This window comes from Capra hircus, chromosome 8 (assembly GCF_001704415.2).
Source record: "Capra hircus breed San Clemente chromosome 8, ASM170441v1, whole genome shotgun sequence".
In the NCBI taxonomy this organism is placed as follows: Eukaryota; Metazoa; Chordata; class Mammalia; order Artiodactyla; family Bovidae; genus Capra; species Capra hircus.
The window spans coordinates 52,159,935-52,182,444 of record NC_030815.1 but is presented as its reverse complement, the minus strand read 5'-3'; the positions used below and the strand labels follow the sequence as shown (position 1 = coordinate 52,182,444).

General features: G+C 41.1%; 1 protein-coding gene across 2 annotated transcripts in view; it reads right to left on the bottom strand.

Annotated features, from left to right (window-relative positions):
* The window catches only part of PCSK5 (proprotein convertase subtilisin/kexin type 5), a 505,527-nt gene that overhangs the window by 76,709 nt on the left and 406,308 nt on the right, over positions 1-22,510 (bottom strand). For both annotated transcript variants that reach the window (XM_013965990.2, XM_005683788.3), the window contains exons 22-24: positions 18,535-18,671; positions 13,722-13,928; positions 12,319-12,387 (exon numbers count right to left, since the gene is read on the bottom strand). In XM_013965990.2, coding sequence (XP_013821444.2) covers positions 12,319-12,387; positions 13,722-13,928; positions 18,535-18,671 — 413 coding nt within the window. The remainder of the gene's footprint in view (positions 1-12,318; positions 12,388-13,721; positions 13,929-18,534; positions 18,672-22,510) is intronic.

Here is a 22,510-nt window from a genome sequence, read left to right as displayed (position 1 = left end):
TTCCACCTTTTGCATCTCCAGATCAGTTTACATGTTTTGCCATTAGTCTGGAGGTAATGCCATGTGTATCCTAGGATTTTCTCTGATCCTGATGAGCTGATTGGATGGGGACTTGTCAGGCAGAAATGCTCCTCTCTCTCAGTGCTCTCATGGGCCTCCCAGTTCCTGGTGGACATGGAACAAGGAAGGGGCTGGGAGGGAAATATCCCTGGGTTGCTTGCTTAGTTCATAACAAAACATTATCTAGTTGTCTCACCTAGGGGTAGATAGTTTATAGACAAAACACACTGTCTTAATGGAAAACATTTAAAAAACAAGTTGGCAGCTACAGATGGCTATAGGCACCAGAGGGAGGAAAAAAGGTTTGATTGACCTGGTAACATCACCAGTGAGGACAGGACTAATGTTGGGAGATATTGGCATGGTTATCCCCTGCCTTCTAGTACTTCAACTTTGGGTACTTGGCCAAGGAGTGAGAAATGAGGATCTGTGCTGCCTGGGCCCTGTCCCTGCACCCTTGGCTGTCTCTGGCTTGCTTGGCCATTTTGTCCCCATTCTGCTTCTTGTGCCCTGGGCTGGCCCACTGTGCTAGACGCTGAGCTGAGGCTGAGTGTTAGGCTACAGCCAAGGTTCCTCTGTTGGGAGTTGCAGGGAGACTTCATGGAAAGGATGAATCTGGACTACTATCAAATTACCCTCCTGTTGACTGTTGGAAGGCTGGAATTTCAGACCCAGGAGGTGCAGAGGCAATTTACTGACACTCATTGTTGGCCTGAGTCTTAGCTGGAGATCTGCCTGAGGAGCAGCTGGGTATCAACATGCAGATGCTCCTGCCTCACCCACACTCAACTTCTCTCAATTCTGGTGTCCGCTCTGTGACTTCAATCAATTTTTTTCCTCCCCTGCCAGTGGAGCTGAAAGCTCTTCTTACCATCTGGCAAAGGACTGTGAAATGGCACTGTAGCAGTGCCTGGAAGATGGAGCCTTGGGGGTCAGAAGAGGACAGCTCCTGGTAAGCACAAAAATCACGGGTATTTACTGAGTACTTACCTGGTGACAAACACTATGCTAAGTGCTTATGACATGATGCCACGCAAGTTAGACATACGGCCTCAGGTATAGCAACAGACCTCTTGACGATGGCAGAAATGATAGGAAAGAAAAAGTATGGAAATGGAGAGAAAGCAAATTGCATTCTATTTTGGTATTAATAATAGAGCATCTTGGTTTCACTCCCTTAGGGAGCCCAAAATACGATCATTTTTCTAGTTTTCATTATAATCTCTAGAGCTGTATTAGAAGGTAGAAGGAAGGCAACTTATGTATGTTTTCCTTTACAAAACAGGATGGAGTTAGGAAATGAAAAGTGTACCACAAAGATTTTCATCTGTGGTAGGGGAAGGATGGAGACAGATGCTATGATTATAGACTCCATTTTCCACAATTCCACAAAATCAAGTAAGATCTAACCATCCAAGATTCCAGTCACTATTGGTGGTCTCACTTTTACTTTTGTTTTAAAATTAGCAGATAGACATAAACTGAACTCTTGGTTACTGAGGGATTTCTGAGTATCAATATTCAGAAATACCTTTCACTACAAAAAGTAATGTGGCAACATTTTTCCAGTTTGTGTTTCCAATACAGAAGAGGTACTCTCATTGGTTTCTAGAGAGCTCTGTTAAAGTGAAATCCATCCCCACCCAGCCCAAGTGTTCTTTGCCCCTAACTCCTGGCAGTTTAATGTTGCAGACACCATGGTGCTTTCAGAAATGGCAGCCAGTCTTCTGAACCCCTCCAGCCTGTGTGTTGTGCTCAGCCACACTCTGTGCTTTTGTTTAACTAGGTTTGTTTTGGAAGTAATTGGCTCAGCTCTTCTCTGCAAGCATACGTGATTCAGACAGCCTTGGCTTGCAGCTTGACTTCACAGGTCAGTTACACAACAAGTAGGAGGAACTTTGATTATACCCGGCTCTGGGGGAAAATAGTGTAAAGAGCCAATGATGAGCTAGTCGCTCTAGCATTGAACTTAGGATATCTTCCCACTATTTTCTTCTCCCTCATTGCCATAAGAATGTGAACATGAATGTAGGAGGAGAAGGGGGAAACTTCAGGAAACACAAGTAAGTAGCAGGAGAATATAGGCCAGAGTGAAACAAATATGGCAGATTGACTTAACAACCTTCATTTACATTCTCTAGGAAAATGATGTATGAGTGCAGTCTGCTCTGGAAAAAGAGCATATATTTGAATATTCTGTTTGTTTGGAGCCAGAGAGTCCTAAGTTTAAATTTGGTTCTGAAACTTGCTACTTATGTGACTGTAGGCAAGTTGCATACTCTCTGGGCCTTGGTTTTTTCATCTGTAAAGTGGGGATGAGGATTTCGAACAGAGAGGGTTGTATTGGGGAACAGAGATCATGTTTGTAAAGTGCCTACCTAGTTGAGCACCCCATATGGAATGGACTATAAGTTGTAGTTGATAGAATGTATCCGACTGCGCTTTAGCTTCTGTCCTCAACAAAGTGTTTTAAATATGATAGTGAAGTTATCTTTTTATATTCTAATCTTAAATTAATTCTGATTGCACATTAGAATCAGTCCAAGAGTTTAAAAAAATATGGGTGTCTGAACTTCACTCCAGACCAATGAAATCAGAGACCTTGGAAATGGGTCTCAGCACTGCATTTTTCCATTCCCACCACCTCCCCCCACCACCCTGGGTGATTCTCAGAAGCACCCAGGCCTGAGAATCACCAAGCCTTCCATTTCCACATGAGCCCTTTGAGAGCAGAGAGCATATTTTTCACTTGTGCATGGTGGGCTGCAGTCCATGGGGTTACAAAGAGTTGGACACGACTGAGTGACTAACGCTAACACTGTATCCCCAGGCTTAGCCAAATATAGGTGCTCAGTAAATGTTTCTTGAACTAAATTCCAACAAATGGAGAGAAGTTGTCCACATTTCCAAGACTGGTCTCATATGGCACATTTCTTGGGCAGCAGATGAAGGCAAGAGATACCAGCATCTTATTATTCTCATAACAGGGATTTAAAAGTGCAAGGTAAAAAAGATCAAGGTCCTTCAGCTGACACGTTACCTATCATGTCATTTATCACGGGTCCTCTTTTTGGCTCTTCTGTTGCCAAGGGATCAGAGAGAAGTGAGATAGTAGAATACTTTGGAAAACTCCATCAGTTGAAAAAAAAAATTACCACCTTTTTCAGAAGAGTTTTTTTCTTGAAAGAAGGAAAAAGTCAGACACTGCCAAGGTAGATAGTGGCAGTTATCTTGGGTAAGATTCAGAGCTGCAGAAAAGAGAAATCAGTGACGCAGATGGGGTGCAGGTTTGGGGCTATTTCATGCACAAATATATGAGGTGAGACCTCAGCATATACAGTAACAGTCTTAGTCATTATCTTGTGAGAATGTCCTTAGGGTTTTCACAGTATTAGTTTCTCTTTCGTGGGCACCTGGCAAGACTGTATCTCCCCCAGTCTGCAGGCTCAGGCAGAACCATATGACTTGCTTTGACCAAAAAATATGGGAGCAGGAGTTACAAGTGTTAATCCTGGGGAAACTTTTAAGAGCCATTGTATCAGGTTGGCCACAAAGTTCGTTCAGGCTTTTCCATATTGTCTTAAAACTTTTTGGCCAACCCAATACTTTGCTTCTGCCACAACAAGGTAATTAATGACTGCTCCATCACCCTGGGGCCTGGACTGAGGACCACGAAGAGCAGAGTTCTCAGCTGACCCATGGTGGAGATATAGCATGAGTGAGAAGTAAACTTTTGTTGTTTATTAACTTAAGTTCTTGAGATTTGGGGATCATCTGTTATCATAGCACAGCCTTGCCTATCATAGTGGATACTTAGGACAAACAGCTTCAAAGCCAAGTGCTTCCTCTGTGAAAAAGAGTAAGCAAAATCATACACAAGATTGCTTGAAACTGACAGCTTCACTCCTCTTTCACTTCCCATATGTATAAAATCGATCAAGTTTTGGCAGTTCTTTAATCCTCAGTTTCTCTATCTGTAAAAGCCACTGGATTATAGATGTGAAAACACATCATCTTCATTAAGCGTTCAGCAGAGTGCCTGGTGAATGAATGATGACGCTAGATAAATACTAGGTTAAACAGTCCGATTATTTGTGGAGTAAATAATGGGAAAGCACAAAAGTATGCAATAAATATTTGCTAAGTGAATTCATCAAGAAAGCTAAGATAAATAAGGAACCATGAAACTGCAAAACTTATGCAAATTCTTTCAACAGTGGGTTCTCTTTTCTTAAGGTTTCTTTCTCTCTAACCCACCACCTTTGAAATAAGGTAGCACTTCGAAAATGAGGGGAGAAGGAGGCTCTAATAAATTTTATATATATATATATATATACACACACACACACACACACTTTAAGACAGTACTGTCTGGACTGTCTAATGGAGCTTGCTCATTTCTCTTTTCTTCAGCGAACTGATGACAGTGCATTTAGATTCCAGTCCTTTCTCTGAAGATGGCTTGTGTTGGCCTTTTAAAGAAAAGAGGCATTTTGAACTGCCCCTCCCCATCTATCCATGGAAAATGATAGTAGCAAACCACCTGGGTCATGCACTAAGGTTGGTCAGACAGAGAGTAATGCAATAGGTCACTAGAAGGCCCTTTGTTTCACTTTTACCGTCAGCAACTTCTTTCCAATTTAAAGGAGACACCAGCCTAGTGTACATTTTATTCTGCAAAGCCTTTTCTTTGAAAGGTGCCCAAACTGTTTGACACTGTTCTTGTTCCCCCGCAACTTTGCGGAAAAGGTCCAAAGGGAGATCTGGGTAAAATTCAAAGAGTGATCTGTGACCACGATGTTTAATTTGAAAAACCCTGTATGTCTGCTCCACTGGAAAACTAAAATGTGAGCTTCATGTCTCAAATGTCTTGATATTATTTCCTCTATGAACGAGGTCTCACTCCTTAATAGAAAATAGAGTAGCAGAAGGAAGTGAGGTTGGTTCTCGTAATTCCTAGATCTGAAGCTTGAATTAAACATGGGTCGGGGGAGAGAGCACACCTCATCTTCACGTGGAGAAGAGAAGTTTGTCTCTTGTGACGGAACCTACTTTCCAGAAAGCAAGAGAATTACTGTGAAAGCGAATGAACTGAAGGGATGTCAAGTGACAGAGAGGAATCCAGGGCTAAACAAAAATGTGCCACTAACTCTAAAGGATTGCAGTGTCTTCTGTACCCCACCTCAGAACATTCCAGATGCAGGTCCTGAAGGCTAACGGCCTCAGGTGAACTGGGATCCCAGATTAATCTACATGACTATTATGAATAGTTTCATGATTTGGTAAATTTAGTTATGGCATCTACATAAAGTTGTAGCCAAACAAAGAATCACTATTGTGTGTAGAACTGAGGAAAGGGGCAGATATAAGGATCTTTAAAAAATCTTTTTATAATCCCATAAAGCATAAGACTCTTTGCTGTAGAATCAGAAGGAAAGAACATTAGATGGTACGGACAGAGTGGTTGTAAAGCACATGGCTTTTGATCTTGAGCTATCCAGAATCAAGTCCTGGTCCTATGGTCCCCATCCCTGTTATCTTGCATAAGTTGCTTAACTGTTCTGAGCTTAATCTCCTCATCTGAAAAATGAGAATGATAATTACATTTGCTTCTTAGAACACAAGTAAGTGTTCAATAAATGCTAGTAATTAGTTGACTGTCATGGTTTTACTATGTGGGAATGGGAAAGAGGGGCCTTGGTAGGCCCATTGTAATGTTATCCTTTTCTTTCTAAGTCGCATGTATTGAAATACAATTTTTATTGTGTAACATTTGCTCCTTTCAAGTGTGCAGTTCTATGAATTTTGACAAACATGCAGTCATGTAATCACCCCTGACAGTCAAGACAGAGAATATTTCCAACACCCTGGATAGTACCTTATGCCCTTTATGATGAGGACGATGAGATTATTATTTACTGAAATCCATAATAGACTCAGATTTCCCTAGTTTTTCCCTGTTGTCTTTTTCTGTCCCATGATCCCATCTAGGATACCATATTATATTTAGCCCTCATGTTTCCTTAGGCTCCTCTTGACTATGACAATTTCCTGGGCTTTGTTTTACCACCTTAACAGTGTTGAGGGGTACTAGTCAGGTATTTCATGAAATATCCCACTATTGAGATTTGTTTGATGTTTTCCTCATGACTAGACTGGCCTTATGAGTTTTGAGGGGGCTTCCCTGGTGACTCAACTGGTGAAGAATCCTCCTGCAATGCAGGAGACCCTGGTTCGATTCCTGGGTCAGGAAGATCCCCTGGAGAAGGGATAGCTACCCACTCCAGTATACATGGGCTTCCCTGGTGGCTCAGATGGTAAAGAATCTGCCTACAATGCGGGAGACCTGGGTTTGATCCTTGGGTTGGGACCCTGGAGGAGGGCATGGCAACCCACTCCAGTATTCTTGCCTGGAGAATCCCCATGTACAGAGGAGCCTGGTGGGCTACAGTCCATGGGGTCACAAAGAGTTGGACACGATTGAGTGACTAAGCACACACACACACACACACACACACACACACATGGGTTTTCGCATGGAAAACTGCAGAGGCAAAGTGCCATTCTGATCTTATTACATCAAGGGTACCTGCCTATTAATCTGATACGCCACTGCTGATGTTGACCTTGATCATATGGGTAAGGTAGAACTTGTCAGTTTCCTGCACTGTGAGGCTCTTCTCTCTTCCTCCCTTTCATGCTTCCCTCCTGGAGAGAAATCACTACATGTGACCTATACTTCAGGAGTAGGGAGTTATGCTCTGCTTCCTAGAGGGAGGAGTCCTAGGTAGTTATTTGGAATTTTTTTTGCACTGAAGGTGTGTCTCCTTTCTTTCATTTACTTATTTATTCTACCATTTATTTATTTGTATCTTATGAGCTCATGGATTCTTATTTCTTTAATTTAATTTTTTTGGCTATGCCTCAAGGCATGTGGGATCTCAGTTCCCCAGCCAGGAATCAAACCCACACACCCTACATTGGAAGCTCAGTGTCTTAACCACTGGACTGCCAGGGAAGTCCCTTGGATTCTTATTTTATGCTTTAGGCTATAAGCCAATATGACTTTATTTATGTTATTGCTCAGATTGTTCCTGCTTCAGCTACTGGCAGCTCTTTCAGATGTCTCCTCATCCCACCCCATCATGGTGGGGTTTTTCTTTGAGTGCGTTCTTACCTTCTGTCACTACAAGAGGCTGCCCCTCATCTTGTGCATTTCCTCTCCCAGTCCTACAATCAGCCAGTTCACCAAGGAGCCCTGGTAACTTTTATTGAAGAATAATGTTAGGAATCAAGATCTGGGCACTAGATGTGCTTGTTGCTACTGAGATGTTGCTTCTAGGCTGACAGAGCATGAAGTGCTTTTTTCCCTCCCAACTTTTAAATATTTTTTCACATCTGCAGAAAGCCTGAAATAGTACAAAAAACAATTTTGTGTGCTTCACCTCGATCCTTTTTTCCCCCTGAACCATTTGGAAATAAGTTGTAAACATGATGACATTTAATTCCTAGCTCCTTAGTCATGAAAATCAAAAGTCTCAAAACATTAACAAATGTCCCCTGGGGTCACAGTCACCTCTAGCTGAGAATTGTTGGTCTAGACACTTTTAGCAGGTCTACTAGGTGATATTGTGTACTTATTAATGTATCATATCAGGAGACACATGGTGTTAGGTTATATGGACCCAGTGATGGTGATGTTTAGTGCAATAGCTTGGTTAAGTTGGTAACCAGCAAATCTCTCTATTGTGATTAACTAGTAGTTATGGAAGTACTTTGAATCTGTGTGATTATTCTGTTCCAGAACAATTTTCCACCTAATAACTTTAGCATCCACTGATGGTTCTCCCTTGAGTCAGTACAGTAGGGGGTGTAAAATGAGAATTTTCTAATTACTTTCCCGCATATATACCAGGTGAAAATTTACTGTAAAGAAGAGCTTTCTGCTTTATTCAGGTTTTGTCCTCTCCTCTTCGTTGCTGTTTTTAAAATACCGTTCTTGATGGATGGATTGTTATTTATTTATTTTTGGCTGTACTGGGTCTTCGTTGCTGCTTGGGCTTTTCTCTAGTTGTGGTGCGTGGGCTTCTTATTGCAGTGGCTTCTCTTGCTGTGGAGCACAGGCGCTAGGGCTTGTGGGCGTCGGTGCAGGCTCAGTAGTTGTGGTGTACAGGCTTAGTTGCTCCGCAGCACGTGGGATCTTCCTGGACCAGGGATTGAACCCCATGTCTCCTGCATTGGCAGGCAGATTCTTTACCACTGAGCCACTAGCGAAGCCCCTGGATTTTTACTTCTTGAATTGTAATTCTTTATCATCATTTTTTTTATGTTCAGATTGTCCCAAATTGGCCACTGGGAGCCCATTCACACTAATTACTAAGTCATTTGTATGAATATGTAACCCACTTACATGGTTCAAATCAAGAGCATGTAAAAAGGTATACTTAGAGAAGTCTCACGCCCATTCCCTTTACCCTTTTCTCTATGGGTAAGCATTTTCATGGCTTCTCAGGTGGTGCAATAGTAAAGAATCTGCCTGCTAATGCAGGAGGTGCAAGAGACATGGTTGGATCCCTGGGTCAGGAAGATCCCCTGGTGTGGGAAATGGCAATCCAATGCAGTATTCTTGCCTGGAAAATTCCATGGACAGAGGAGCCTGGTGGGCTACCATCATGGGATCACAAAGAATTGGACATGACTGAGCATACACACACAAGCATTTTCATTACTTTCTGATTTATCTTTTCTGTGTTTCTTAAACTAAGTAAAAAAATGTATATACACACACAAATATCTTATTTAACTATCTTTTCTTACCAAAAAGATGGCATGCTATGTATGTTCTTTTGTACTTTGCCTTCTGCTTAACAGTATATTGTAAAATCACTATCAGTTCATAGAGATGCTTTCTCTTTTATGGTTGGATAAAAGAGTACATGTCATTTAGTTGATTCAATGTCCATTAGTTCATTCAGTTTCTATTAGTATGTGTCCATTAGTTGATTCAATGAATTTCTTCCACCAAAAGGCATTTATGCCATTTAAAATAGTTTATAAAATGTTTATACCACAAAAATAGGCTTCCCTGGTGGCTCAAATGGTAAAGAATTTGCCTGCAATGCAGGAGACTCAGGTTTGATGCTTGGGTCAGGAAGATCCCCTGGAGAAAGGAATGGCAACTCTGGTATTCTTGCCTGGAGAATTCTATTGACAGAGGAGCTTGGAGGTCTACAATTCATGGGGTCGCAGAGTCAGGTACTACTGAGTGACTAACACTAAACTATACCACAAATAATACCACAGTGAATAACATTGCGAGTATGCTGTTTTGAGTTTGTGGATGCATATCCTCAGGACAGATTCCTAGAAGTAGTGTCAGGGGGTCAAGGGATTAGTTCATATGTGATTGTGTTATGTACTGCCAGCTGTTCAACAGTAGTTGTACCATCAGTCACAAGTAAGACTGCCTTCTTATAGCCTTGCGTGTACAGTGTGTTATAAGCTTTTGAAATCTTGCCAATCTGATAGGTGAGAAATAGTATGTTACAGTAGTTTTAATTTGCATTTCTCACATAATGACCGAAGGATCTTGTCTTATGCTTAAGGGCCATTTGTTTCATGTGATTTTTAAAACCTGTCTCTCTCTTCATAATTTTCTGGCTCCTCTTACTTCATACCTAGAAATCTGAAATAGTCATCTAGCTGGTTTCTCTGCCTACAGCCTCACTCTCTGTCAGCTACCCTGAACATATTAATAATTATCATAGTTACAAAATTAATCTTCTTAAAACACCTCTTTAAAAAGCATTTTTTTTTCCTGTAAGAACCTTCAAATTATTCCCTTTTAGCCACAGGACACTTTTAAACTTATGAGTCCAGAATTCAAGTTATGGTTTTCATCCACTTCTCTAAACTTCTCTTTGCTTATTCCCTTATATTTATAGTCTTATGTTCCTTCTGCAAAATTAGTACACTCAGTGTCTAATCCACGGTAGAAATTCTTCCCTCCAAACCTTTTTTCTTGCAGTTCTAAAGCCCCTCCATGGTGCAACCCTGTTCTTTTATCCATCTTAATTCCATGGAAATTCTTAAGACTTATGTCAAGTCCCATTTTCTTGGAAGCCTTCCTTAATCACTTGAGTGCCTGGGGGTTTCCTGCTTTGCTAAATTCACTTGGTACATATATTTATCCCCTTAATTGGCACTTAGTTTAAATAGTCTTTTTTTTCTTTTTGCGGTTACTTAAAAATTTTCAAATTCATGTATATTTCCCCCCGAGAGTAGGAACTACCACTATTTTAGTAAGCAGATATTAACCAGTTTTCATCGTCCATTTCTGAGCCAAGATAAAGGCACATTAACCTCTATTTTACTAATAAGATAAGGAAGTAAAGAGATCTTATACAATTTGATGAAAATCAATCATTAAGTCAGTGGTGATGTAGGTATGGGCCCCACATCTTAGGTTATAGTTAAGTGTCAAGTGTAAAAATGATTCTATTTGCTCATCCTCTCAATTAATGAAGAGATATAATATAGGACACTTATGTAGATTTATCTTATTTAAAATTTCCATTTAAGGTATTGGTTAGAAAGACAAAGAATTTGGCATTAAATCCTCTTAGAATAAAATGGTATTATGTAAAATGCGGTTTTTGCCTGAAGAAAGGCCCATGAACACAATTTGACTAGAGAAAATATATCTAAATCCCTTTGTGTTCTGAACCATGCATCTCCATTTTGAATTTGGGAAACTCTCAAGGCTTTGCACATTTATTGTGCTTTTATTATACCTTAGACATGCTGCTGGTTCTAGTGGGAGCAGAGTATATAAGGCACAGAGTTTTGTTTGCAAGTACTGATTACTCTCTAAGCAGAAAGATATGTACACACCAAATATTACATAAATCATCAGTAAAAGGTGTGATCATTGACCTGCCAACAAGGAAAGACAAGAAAAAAGAATTCAATTGGAAAGATAAATGAAAGCCTCAGAAATAAGATGATTGATTTCAGCTAAGGCAGTCCCAGAATAAACAAGGTCCAACATTCAGAGATTTTTATAAATTAAGAGAAATTTTCAAATTAGAAAGTAGCAGATTGCTCTGCGTCTCTCTATGCCTCCCTCTCCTGTAATCCTACCACACTGTGCAGCTCTCTCTACTCTGGCAGGTTGACCTGTAAAAGACATGGTTCCAGGTGTGCCACTTATAGCAGCCAGAGGGGTCCTTACAGCAGAATCTCCATCATATGGCCTTTGAATTCCCTCTGCCATGGCCAACACTCTGCACACAGTAGACAATTAAAGTTTCTTAAAGGAGTAAATGTAGTCTTTTAACAGCACTTTGTAAAGTGAATCAAACTATCTAATGTACCTCTTTTTTTTTTTTCAGATTGATTCTTTTGGACTTTGAGTCTCTAGATGGCTGGGGTCTTCTATGGAATTTCTTTCCCAGGGAAGATGGCTCAGTTTCATCTTTAACTGAATCAAGTAGGGGAGGGGTGGTGCAATGCACGGTTGTCACCGTTCCCATCCCCATGCCAAGATTCTCACTGATCCTAAATAAGTCCACACACATTCATCCATCCCTTTAAACTTTTAAGAGTCAAAAGCATAGGTTTGAGATTTTACACACATGCCCATGCATGTACACACACACACAAACATACGTGCACACACACAGGCACACACCCCTCTATCCATGATGCATAAAGATGTTAGCATGGACACACAATACACGATAGCAAAGGTGTAAAAAGAGACCACAAAATTTAGCTGGGAAAATGAGCAAATGAGCTGGGTAAGGGCAAATATGGTCCGAAATGGGCAAAAAAGTGAAATTAAGATTGTCAAAACATTTATCCTTGTTCCCTGCAAGAAAGACCACCTCTTGTCTCTTCATAAGAAACACTGGGAATTGCTCATCTTTTAGATTTTAATACTTTCATTACTTAGTTTAGATCTGTTTTTGCTTTCTAAAAAATTAGTATTTTATCTTTAAATCTCTTGACCCTAAATGCTACTTCCTTCTTGCATGATTGTCCTTTCCTAAAGTTGAGTTTCATGAAGACAAGTGACCTATCCATTGCCTCAAAAGGGAGTATCTCTCCCGGTAACCGCGTTTGTGTCAGAGTTAGCCTACATAATGGATATTGATGATGACAACAATGACGAGAGTCCCTGTTGAAGGAATGACAGGAGAGGATGTGTGAAGGACACAGTTGTTTCAACTCTAAGCAAAAGGGACGATGACATACCTAAGCTGCATCCCAGACACCCTTCTTCACAAGGCACACATTCTTCATAGTCTGGATCTTGGATTTCACCTACACAATATAAAGAGAAATAAAGCACAATTTCACTTTACTTTCACTGAATGGAAACACAAATAATTGCTATAAAAATATGTTGGTGTGTAGCTTATTTTCAAGCAAATTGTAGAGCAGTTATGAAACTCCAAACCGTGCTTTGGAGATAAGTACGTCACCCACGTTTTTTATCTCCTTCTATTAATTTAAAAATACTTAGTAGATTGGATTAGCTTGATCGGCTATAAGTAGAACAGAGTTAGACTGTATGCCATGCAACTAGTTTTGAAGTCAAGTTGGTGTGCTGTATCTATTAAAGAAGTAAGTTCTGTTTTGAAAATGTGGTTGGGTATATAAAATGATGAAGCTCTATCTCCTTATGTCTGTTGTCGTAAATACTTTTTAAAAAGTTTTAAATTCTATACTACCTTAGTAGGACTTCCCAGATGACACTAGTGGTAAAGAACCTGCCTTGCAATGCAGTAGACTTAAAAGACACAGGTTTGATTCCTGGGTTGGGAAGATCCACTGGAGGAGAGCATGGCAGCCCACTCCAGTATTCTTGCTTGGAAAATCCCCTGAACAGAGGAGCCTGGTGTGGGGTACAGTCCATAGGGTCACAAAGAGTTGGACATGACTGAAGTGACTTAGCACACATACAGCAACCTTAGTAAGCATTAAGAAGAAAAAAGAAAGAGGTCTTCATTATTCTAGAAATGTGCTAAAGCTCGCTCAGTACCAGACCAGGCATAATTCTTATACAGCAGAGAAAGTCTGCATCATTTTACATTAACAAGAGCAAAATCTATATGTATTGCTTTTTAATTCCCTTCTTGCAGTGTAAGTAGGAATTGAACAATAACAGTAACACATATATTCCCAGAACATTTTTATATTTCCAGGTCATTTTAAGTAGGCTGACTCTCACTGGCTCCTGCCAGCAAGCAAGCACAGAGCATGCTATGCTCTTCCTCTCACAAATGAAGAAACCAAGGCGTGGAGAAATAGATTGATTTTGCCCAGGATCTCATAACTAGTGATTGGGAAGGAGAGTATTGTTGGCCAGGACATTTGAATTCTAATCTGATTTTCTCTCCCATTTTACCTTTCCCATAAACCCTCCACTGGAGTTCACCTTCTATGTATGTGATTAGCTGCATTCCTTAGTCCTTGGATTGTGTCTAAGCAAACGCTTGGGGAAAGAGAGCAGGGTAGGTATCACTGTCCCCACTTGTGGTGTAGATTCGTGGGAAATCATCCAGGTGTGACCATTGCACCAGGTAGATATTCAAGTCTCTGGGGCATCCAGGGTACAGCCCCTTTTGTCTGCAGTGGCTCCAAGGCAGCTTTACCTTGTCCACATTCTAACTTCTGGCAGGTGTGATTGGAGGGCACCAGGAAGTAGCCGTGCACACATCGTGTGCAGATGTGTGTGCTGTGACAGAGCTCACAGTTGTCTGGGCAGGGCTGGCAGGTGTGGCCCTCGTCAGGGTAGTAGCCTGGGGGGCAGCTCTCTCGACACTCTCCCCAGTACAGGAACCGCTCTCTGCCATGCTTATCTAAAGAGAAAGGAGCAAAATGAAAGGAGGGAAAATGAACAAAATTAGCTATGAAGATAACAATAGCTGAAGACATTTTGTTTGAAAGATGTGACCAAGTGCTTTTACTCCCAGCAGATCAAGGAGATAAGAATAGATTGAATGAAAAATGCAGTCTCTTTGAACTTTTAGTTGAAAAGATTTCCTTGAACTCCTTTTGGTGTCAGTGGAAGCTCTCAGAGTTGGTGACTATAAAGATCCCATGAGAATAAACAAGTGCTTGATGCATTTCTATGATAGTGCTATCTTTTAGAATGATTTTGAATTCTGTTATCAAAATCACATGCTTGTCTTAATTGTATAAGGACTGAATTTTTGCACAACTACCAACTCCTGTATTGACAGCCTACTGAAGCTCTCAACCAAACACCCCTCTTTGACTCATTTGCATGAATTCCTGGAAGTCCTGCCAACATTGGACTCTACAAGGAAAGAATCAGCAGTACCCCCAGTATGAGACTGGGAATTTGCTCCTGTGGAGAATCCAATGTTGCTACTAGAGAAATGGTTGCAAACTATCATAATACAATTTTAAAACCACACCCTTGAATTATGAACTCAGAAGCGCCCTTTTTTTCTGATGGCAGTTTCATGCCAGAAATTTGCTGGTCCTTACAGAACAAGATATATAAAGAGAGCCTCCAAAGAGGTGGTTAAAAAAGAAAAGTGTTTGCAGTTTCCAAGTTAGACCTGGAAGAACGTTATCCTCTAAAGGAAAGGAGTGTTTGGGAGGATGCAACGAGCATTTGGTGATTCTACAGCTACAGATCAAGGTTTGGAGCACAGAATCCTAATCTGGTGGGACCTGGAATCTCAAGAGACCACCCAAAGGTCAACTTTCCAAGTTGTGTTCTTTTCAGTCCACCATAACTCATTGAGAAAAGATCCTGCTTTACAGAGTGCCAGCCTTCCCACACATAGGTAGTAAGATGTGAAGGCTAGCAGTGACAAGCCCACCCTATCCTCCACCCTCCTGTCCATCCCCTGCACCTTCCCTTGATGTCACCTCAGGATCCAGAGGCTTGGGGACAGCTTGGCATATGGTTATGAGTTTTAAATATATATTTATTGAATGATTGAATGAATGAGTGAATTCATATTTGTCAACATTCCTGTTTTTCCAAACATATCCAACTGGATCAACAATCTTAGAAATAAATGATGATTTCAGATATTAGAAGAAATGTTATTCAATTCCATTTTGATTGTTCAGATATGGCTTTGTTATTTGAACCCCTTTGGGTATTATAATTTGGGCTTAAAGGACAGAGATTTAAAGGGTCTTGTTTAAAATACACGGACTGTGCAAAAGGAAGTCACTTAGGCACCTTCAAAATGGCAGGCTTTCCTCACCTGCTTGGGTCAGGATTATGCCAAGATTTGATCATATTTCTAATAGCTTGACAGCATGGCAGCTCACTTAGCTTTGGGTGATAATTTGGATACCTCAATGATTTGCATATCATACATAAAATTTTGGCTACTTGCCCAGAATCTCAGAATTTAAGTTCCTGTAATGATATGTAGGAGAAGCTGGTTCTGATAGTAGAAGGGCTGATATTTTTGTTAGGTGCCAAAACCTTTCACATCAGCAATGTGAGACGAAAGTTAAAAAGCGAAAAACTCCCAGAGAGGTTCAGGTTGGCTTTCATTTATACTGAAGAGTAATTAATTATTTTCAGAGTATTTCTTGGCAGCTGATTTTGTTAGAAGGGAGGGTGGACCAATGTGAAGTCATTGGATGTTTGCCAGAGGAAAAGAAGGTCGAAGATTGCAGGCAGGATGGGAACAGGATTGCTGGGAAGGAAGAAGGAAAGGCTGGGGACTCTGAAAATAAACTTTATAAAGTTTACTTCAACAATTTGCTTACTGCAGCTACTGTATAATTGGTAGAATTTAGCTTTGGGTTCAGTTTGGTAGAGGATAAACTGGGGTGAGAGTTTATTTTCATCAATAGAGCTAGCCTTCTGCCTTTCCAAAAGGATTCAGGCCTAACTTTAACAAAGTTACAATTCAGCAAGAGGTAAAGTTTCTACAAAGAGTTGGGAGAGGCTTATGCGTGTGGATGGGGCTCCTTAGCCAGAGGAATTTCAGCCTTTGAATAAAGCCTCTTGATACAGAACTGCATCCATTCCATCATCTATCTTCTGTAGCACTGAATCATGGATTAGCTGCCCTAATACATGGTCTTGGGATATAGCACTCTTAACAGGCGGAAAACTCTGCTAATCAGAACCTGGCCAACCATCTCCTCTTCAGGAAGCCTCTTTTGCTCACTACAGCTGAAAGTAGTGACATGTGGTAGGGTTACTGCCATTCATTCAGTCTTTAATATCTTCTCATTTTATAACACACGAAGACAAACTTGTTTTTTATTTATTTTTTTTTCAAACTTGTTTTTTAGATTGTTAACTTGAATGTGAGTATCATGCTATCATTTACTGTATCTTCCATGGCACCTATGTAGAATAACTTATACACAGGAGTGGCACAATACATTTAAAAAATTTTTATTGAAGTCTAGTTGATTTAAATGTTGGGTTTATTGCATGCACTTTTGAGCCTGATAGTTCTTCAGTCCTCAAAAACTTTTCTGATGAGATCAGTGGTGATATTAACAAATGTGAAAAAAAAGTTGTGTTTAATTTCTGCTGTACAGAAAACTAACTCGGCTAGAGACTGAAATGCCCATAGAAGTAAGTGGTACAAACAATATCAGTAGTAATAGTAGTAGTAATAATAATCATTATTAATATTTTTTGTGTGTTCCTGTGCAGTTCACCTTGTTCTAAGTGCTTTATTATTTTGTCTCATTTTCATAATAATCCTAAAGGAGGCAGCCATGATCACCATCTTACAGGTGAGAAAGGAAACAGAATAAGCAGGGTAGAGGTAAAATTGGACAGATATACTTTGTTTAAACACAAAGAAATCATTTTAATTTACACAAAGATATGTGTTCTCCCTCATTTTTCTGCAAATGCGTGAAACTATTGATTTATTCTTCATTTTTCTTTGTTTTATGACAAGCAAGAATAAAGCTAAATAATTCTTCCCCACCAGTAAAACCATGTAAATGTCATGATGGTGGTAACTGACAGCCTCAGGATCAGTGAGACAGCTGGGAGGGGTGGGGACTATGGCAAATAGAGAGCAGCCTGGAGGTCTCTAGTCAATCATCTGAGGACCAGAAGGCGCACTGTTGCCAAATCTTCCAGGTTTTCAAGAGAAAAAATTTTTTTAATTTCCCAATTTCATTCAAATTTTTTAAGTGTAGGGCAAATAAAATATAAATCAGTCCCTGAACCTATTTGCAGGACAGCGGTGGAGACACAGACATAGAGAACAGACTTACGGATATGGCGAGTGGGAGGAAGGAGAGAGTGGAATGTATGGAGAGAGTAACATGGAAACATATTCATTACCATATGTAAAATAGATAGCCAGTGGGAATTTGTTGTATGACTCGGGAAACTCAAACCAGAGCTCTGTAACAACCTAGGATGGGGAAGAAATTGGGAGGGAGGTTCAAGGAGGGAGGGGACATAGATATACCTATGGCTGATTTATATTGATGTTTGGCAGAAACCAACACAATATTGTAAAGCAATTATCCTTCAATTAAAGATAAGTAAATTTAATTATATAAAATATAAATCAGTCCCTCATGAAGTCAAATTTGGGAACAGGCATATGTAGGGACGGAGAAGGCAATGGCAACCTACTCCAGTACTCTTGCCTGGCAAATCCCATGGACAGAGGAGCCTGGTAGGCTGTGGTCCATGGGGTTGCTAGGAGTCGGACACAACTGAGTGACTTCACTTTTACTTTTCACTTTCATGCACTGGAGAAGGAAATGGCAACCCACTCCAGTGTTCTTGCCTGGAGAATCTGAGGGACGGGGGAGCCTGGTGGGCTGCCGTCTGTGGGGTCGCACAGAGTTGGACACGACTGAAGCGACTTACCAGCAGCAGTAGGGAGACTAGAGAACAGTCAAGGGTCAAACTGCAGAGGACCAGAGTGACCATAGAATATAATTTATTGACACCAGAAGCTTTAGAATTGTGAAGGTCTGGGACAGTAAAGGTCATATTTGTGTTTGGAAAAGATTACCCTGCCATCCCACAGGGCTCTGACAGCTTCTAAATGGTGTCACTCAGGGCTGAGGGGACCCTGACACAGCCTCTCTTAGGCTGTTTCTCCTGAAGACTGAATGTGTCTGTCTTAATTTCCTAGCTTTTCACTTTCACTTCAGTGAAGCTTAGCTTTGCTGTCTAGCTCATGCCTCTCATTGTGTTTGCATGCCCTTACTTTCTCCTTCTCTGGAAAAACATCTCTTAGCTTCTCTCTCACCTCCTCAGGGGAAGTAGGTCTGTGTCTCTAGCAGTGTGAACTTATGTTCTGACAGTAAGCAGAAACTGCAAGGTTGTACACACTCTTTAATGAACAGCTGTCTAATCTCACCTGCCTCTTCCCCAGAGATGAGGCTTCTGAGTCAAACAAAGTAATGTCCAGTGGGAGAGCAAGTTGAAGTAAGGGGAAGAAATGAGCAACCAGACTCCCTCACCTACTCCACAGGAAGTGCAGTTGGAAGGCTCATCTCCTTGGCATTCTTGGCAGGTGAAATGACATGGATGACATTGGTTCCTGAATTCAAATTTGCCCAAGGAACAGTTCAAAACGCAGCGGCCATCATCAAAAATCCTAGAGGCAAGCAGACTTTTAGTTTGTAAGGGTGGCTTTGTGGGATGGCGTTAAGTATTAGAACATGTGGTGTTTGTGTTTTGCTGCACAGACTTTGTTTCATTGTTCCAGAAACAAGGGTGATGCCTGGGACTGATCATCTTAGAACATGGGGAGCATTAGTCATGTACCCATCCTTGGCCAAAGATTGGACCCAACAGCAGGCATGCCAGGAACTGGCTGTGGATGTAACCTTGATTCTTGTTTCAAACAAATTAACCAGTGCCCTGGGGATTAAACCTGCACTGTAGGCTCCAGCCAGTCAACACTGAGATGGGAGTCTTTGAACTTTCAAGGCATTTTAGTGGTCTTTGAATCCAGAGGCTTTGGAGAAAGTATCTTTCTTTAGTTATCAGTGTGCCCACACTTTGCAAGGAAATGTCAAGTCCAAGGGCTCTTGAAGCAGCACTATCCTATAGTTTAGGTACTACTTATAAACTTGACCTACACGTATGGCAAGTAATCAATGAACTCTGGTTTTGAGTGTCATTTTTGCTAGTGTTTCCTGGTGTATAGGGTACCACAGTCTCTATTTTCTGACCATGTTTGCCATCACCTACAAGGGCACCACAGATAAGTTAGTATGTGGGCTTCTAAAACCTTTGGTTTTATACACATGCAATATATATATCATAATGTCATGGTTAATATTTTCAAAGTTTTCTTTCTTCTTTCCCTTGCAAAGTAATCCCATGTGATGAAGTAAATTGTATCCAAGAATTTTGCTCAGGAAAAAAAAAATACACAATGTCTAAGATTTTGCTCAGAAAAAAATACACAACGTCTAAGTGCAAGTCACATGAGTAATGTGGATGGATGAAGTGAGCTGGGGAGCTCCAACCCCAGAGTTTCGGATTCAGTCATTCCTCGGGGGAGAGAGCCAAGAATCTGCATCTTTGACAAGTTCTTGGATCGTGTCCATGGTGTTGGTCTAGGGAATTTACTTTGAAAACTTCTCAGCGGTGGTCTAGGTTACTGTGGAACTTGCTAAATGACCTCTACCTAAGTCATACAGGTGGTGCAAACCAGGGTCTCAGAGATCTTTCTTACAGCAGTAGTCACTGTGTCAGTCATGAAGGTGTCTGAGTAGTAGCACACACATGCTCCCCGGAGGGCGTGATGCTTGTATCCACATCCAGGAGAGCTGAAGGCCTGAAAACACTGCTAGGGGTTCTTCCTCTCTCCACCCAGAATGATGTCACAACTCATTCCTGGGGTGGCAGTGGTTTGTCAAACTTCTTCTGTTTCCATAGCTAGAATCAGCCCTACATGGAGGACTGGCATTTCAGTCCTGGGTTTGAAGGAAACTGTGGTGGGGACAAGGCATCCTGAGTATGTGTTGCTTGGAATCGTCTACCTCATCCCTGAAAGTCTGTGTCATTTGCATCTGCTTGGAAATAGAATGGAATTCAGGCCAACCACACAAGAAGGCCGCCTTGTTCTTGGATCCTCAGCCCCTCAGGTTCTGGTCACCCTACCCAGCACAATGGCGTGAATAATACTTTTGGCCCACTGCAGGGTGTGGAGTCCCAGCCCTAAAAAAGACATGCATACGCATCTGGCTGTCCATGTCAGAAGAGATCTCCTGCACCACGACCTGTAATGGGAAGACTGTGCTCTTAGGCCAGACGTTCAGCTGATGGCACTAATGCTAGCTGGGAAATCCTGACCCCACCCTGGCTCTGGTCTCTGAGCTAGAGGATTTGTCAAGGAATAATTTGAATGTGGCTAGTTAAAAAAAAAAAGAAACATGAAAGAAACCTCCCTTTATGAAAAAACTGTGTAAAAGCTTTCTGAGGTTTTTAAACAAGTGAACTACTTTGTTCTTCACTAAGAAGGAGAATGGGGCATGTTTATTTGTGAAGGTTCCTTTTCTTGCTAAATTGAGAAGAAGATGGAAAGTACATCATCATTTTACTCTTTGTGGGAAGAGATGACAGATTGGTTTTGGGGGCAATTATTTCTCTTGAGAGAGTGATCTAATACTGCCAATGGTTGGAACCTTTTAAAACCATTCAGAAACTTGAGTGGGTGTGGCAGTGAATCAAAGGGTGTAGTGGTGCCATGTTTACACAGGGGAAGGGCTGTCTATATTTACTCGAGAGCCTGAGTTTAAGACAGTACTAAGCAAATAATTGTGCCTTAAGCCACCTCCCTCTATCCCTACCTTGAAGAAAGCACAAGTGACCTACTCAGTTTTTGTAAGAACATAATTCTTTATAAAGATTGAATGATAAGGAAACTAGTTGTGCTTGAGTGAAGGACTGAATTACATCATCTCCTGCAAACCCGCCTACCCCAACTTCCTTAAGAAAAATTGTTAAGGAACTTGAAGAAAAAGCCCATCTCAAGTGACACAGATTCCCACAGATACCAACAGATCTTCCCTAGTGGGGGAAAAGAGATCATCTTAGTCTGGGCTTCATGGGGCCGATGAAAATTTTCTTTAAAGCCAACTCCAGCCATCTCTGGGACACCAGTCATCCAGTTTGTGGATTTCTGAGACACCCAAGCAAGCTCATCTGTACTGGGGAAGCCCTACGGTCCCCAGGTCACACGTGCTCTTGGCCTTTTCATTAGCAGTGAACCATTCTGAGTCTAACAGGCCTCATGGAAAGGAAGAAGGTGGTAAAACCAAATGCTTGAAGAGCTGCCAGAGGTGAAGTTCTCAACATTGGCACTAAATGTTCCAGAGACCCCAGTCTGTGTGTGTGTGTGTGTGTGTGTGTAGAAAAGATGCAAGTTAGGGTTAGCTGGACCTCCGTGTTGACTGTTGGTTTGCCTAACTAAAACCGTCACAAGAATATTTACTGTAATTTCTTGGCAGTGTAACAGAATGAAATCTGACAAAAGGTTTTTTTCCCCCTGAATTATGGAAACAGATCAAATAAAACGTTTGAGGGTGGGTCAGAAAACTTTTACATGTTTTTAATTAGTTCATGGACTCTGCAATTCCTTGAGGACTGGGTTGGAAAATTATCCTGGGCAGTGAGGACCATGACATTATAGAGCGATTGAACTGGCCAGAAAGTTCATTCAGATTTTCCGTAAGATGTTCTGGAAAAACCCCAACAAACATTTTGGCCAATCTGAGACATGTTATATAGCAGTGACAAAGACTGTACCCCAAGTTTTTAATTATCTCGAAGGAGCAAAATAAACCCAAAGGTTTGTAGAAAATGTAATGGCAACCCAGTCCAGTATTCTTGCCTGGGAAATCCCATGGACAGAGGATCCTGGTGGGCTGTATATGGTCCATGGGGTCACAAAAGTTGGACTCAACAAGTGACTAAACCACCACCACCACCAAAGGGAAAACTAGAAGATAAAGAAAGGACTTTTCAATTTCCTGTAAAACAACTTCAGAGTTAAATTATTTTTTAAATTTTTATTATGGAAAAACTTAAACATGTAAAATAAATAAGACATAACAGAAACTGCCCCTCACCCAGGTTCTTTCAGCTTCACCAGTTATCAGCACATGAGCAATCTTGTTTCATCTGCATTCCCACTGATTTACTTCTCTCTCATATTAAGAAAACTTCTAAGTTAACGTTTCTTTCCCAGATAAAAACTCCTTTAGGGATGACCTTTATTCTGTCAGTACTAGAGATCCTCCAAGAGCATAAGAATAGAAGGAAACTCAGAGGGCCCAGTAGTCCTGTTTGCCCTACCTTTCTGCCACCCCATGTCCATTTTCTGCCATTCTCTGACCTGCTGTGCCCTACTAGTGCCCACTAGAGACTGCATTCCTAAGCTCACTTTCCTCACTTGTAAGTGGTATTTCCCTTTGGGATTCG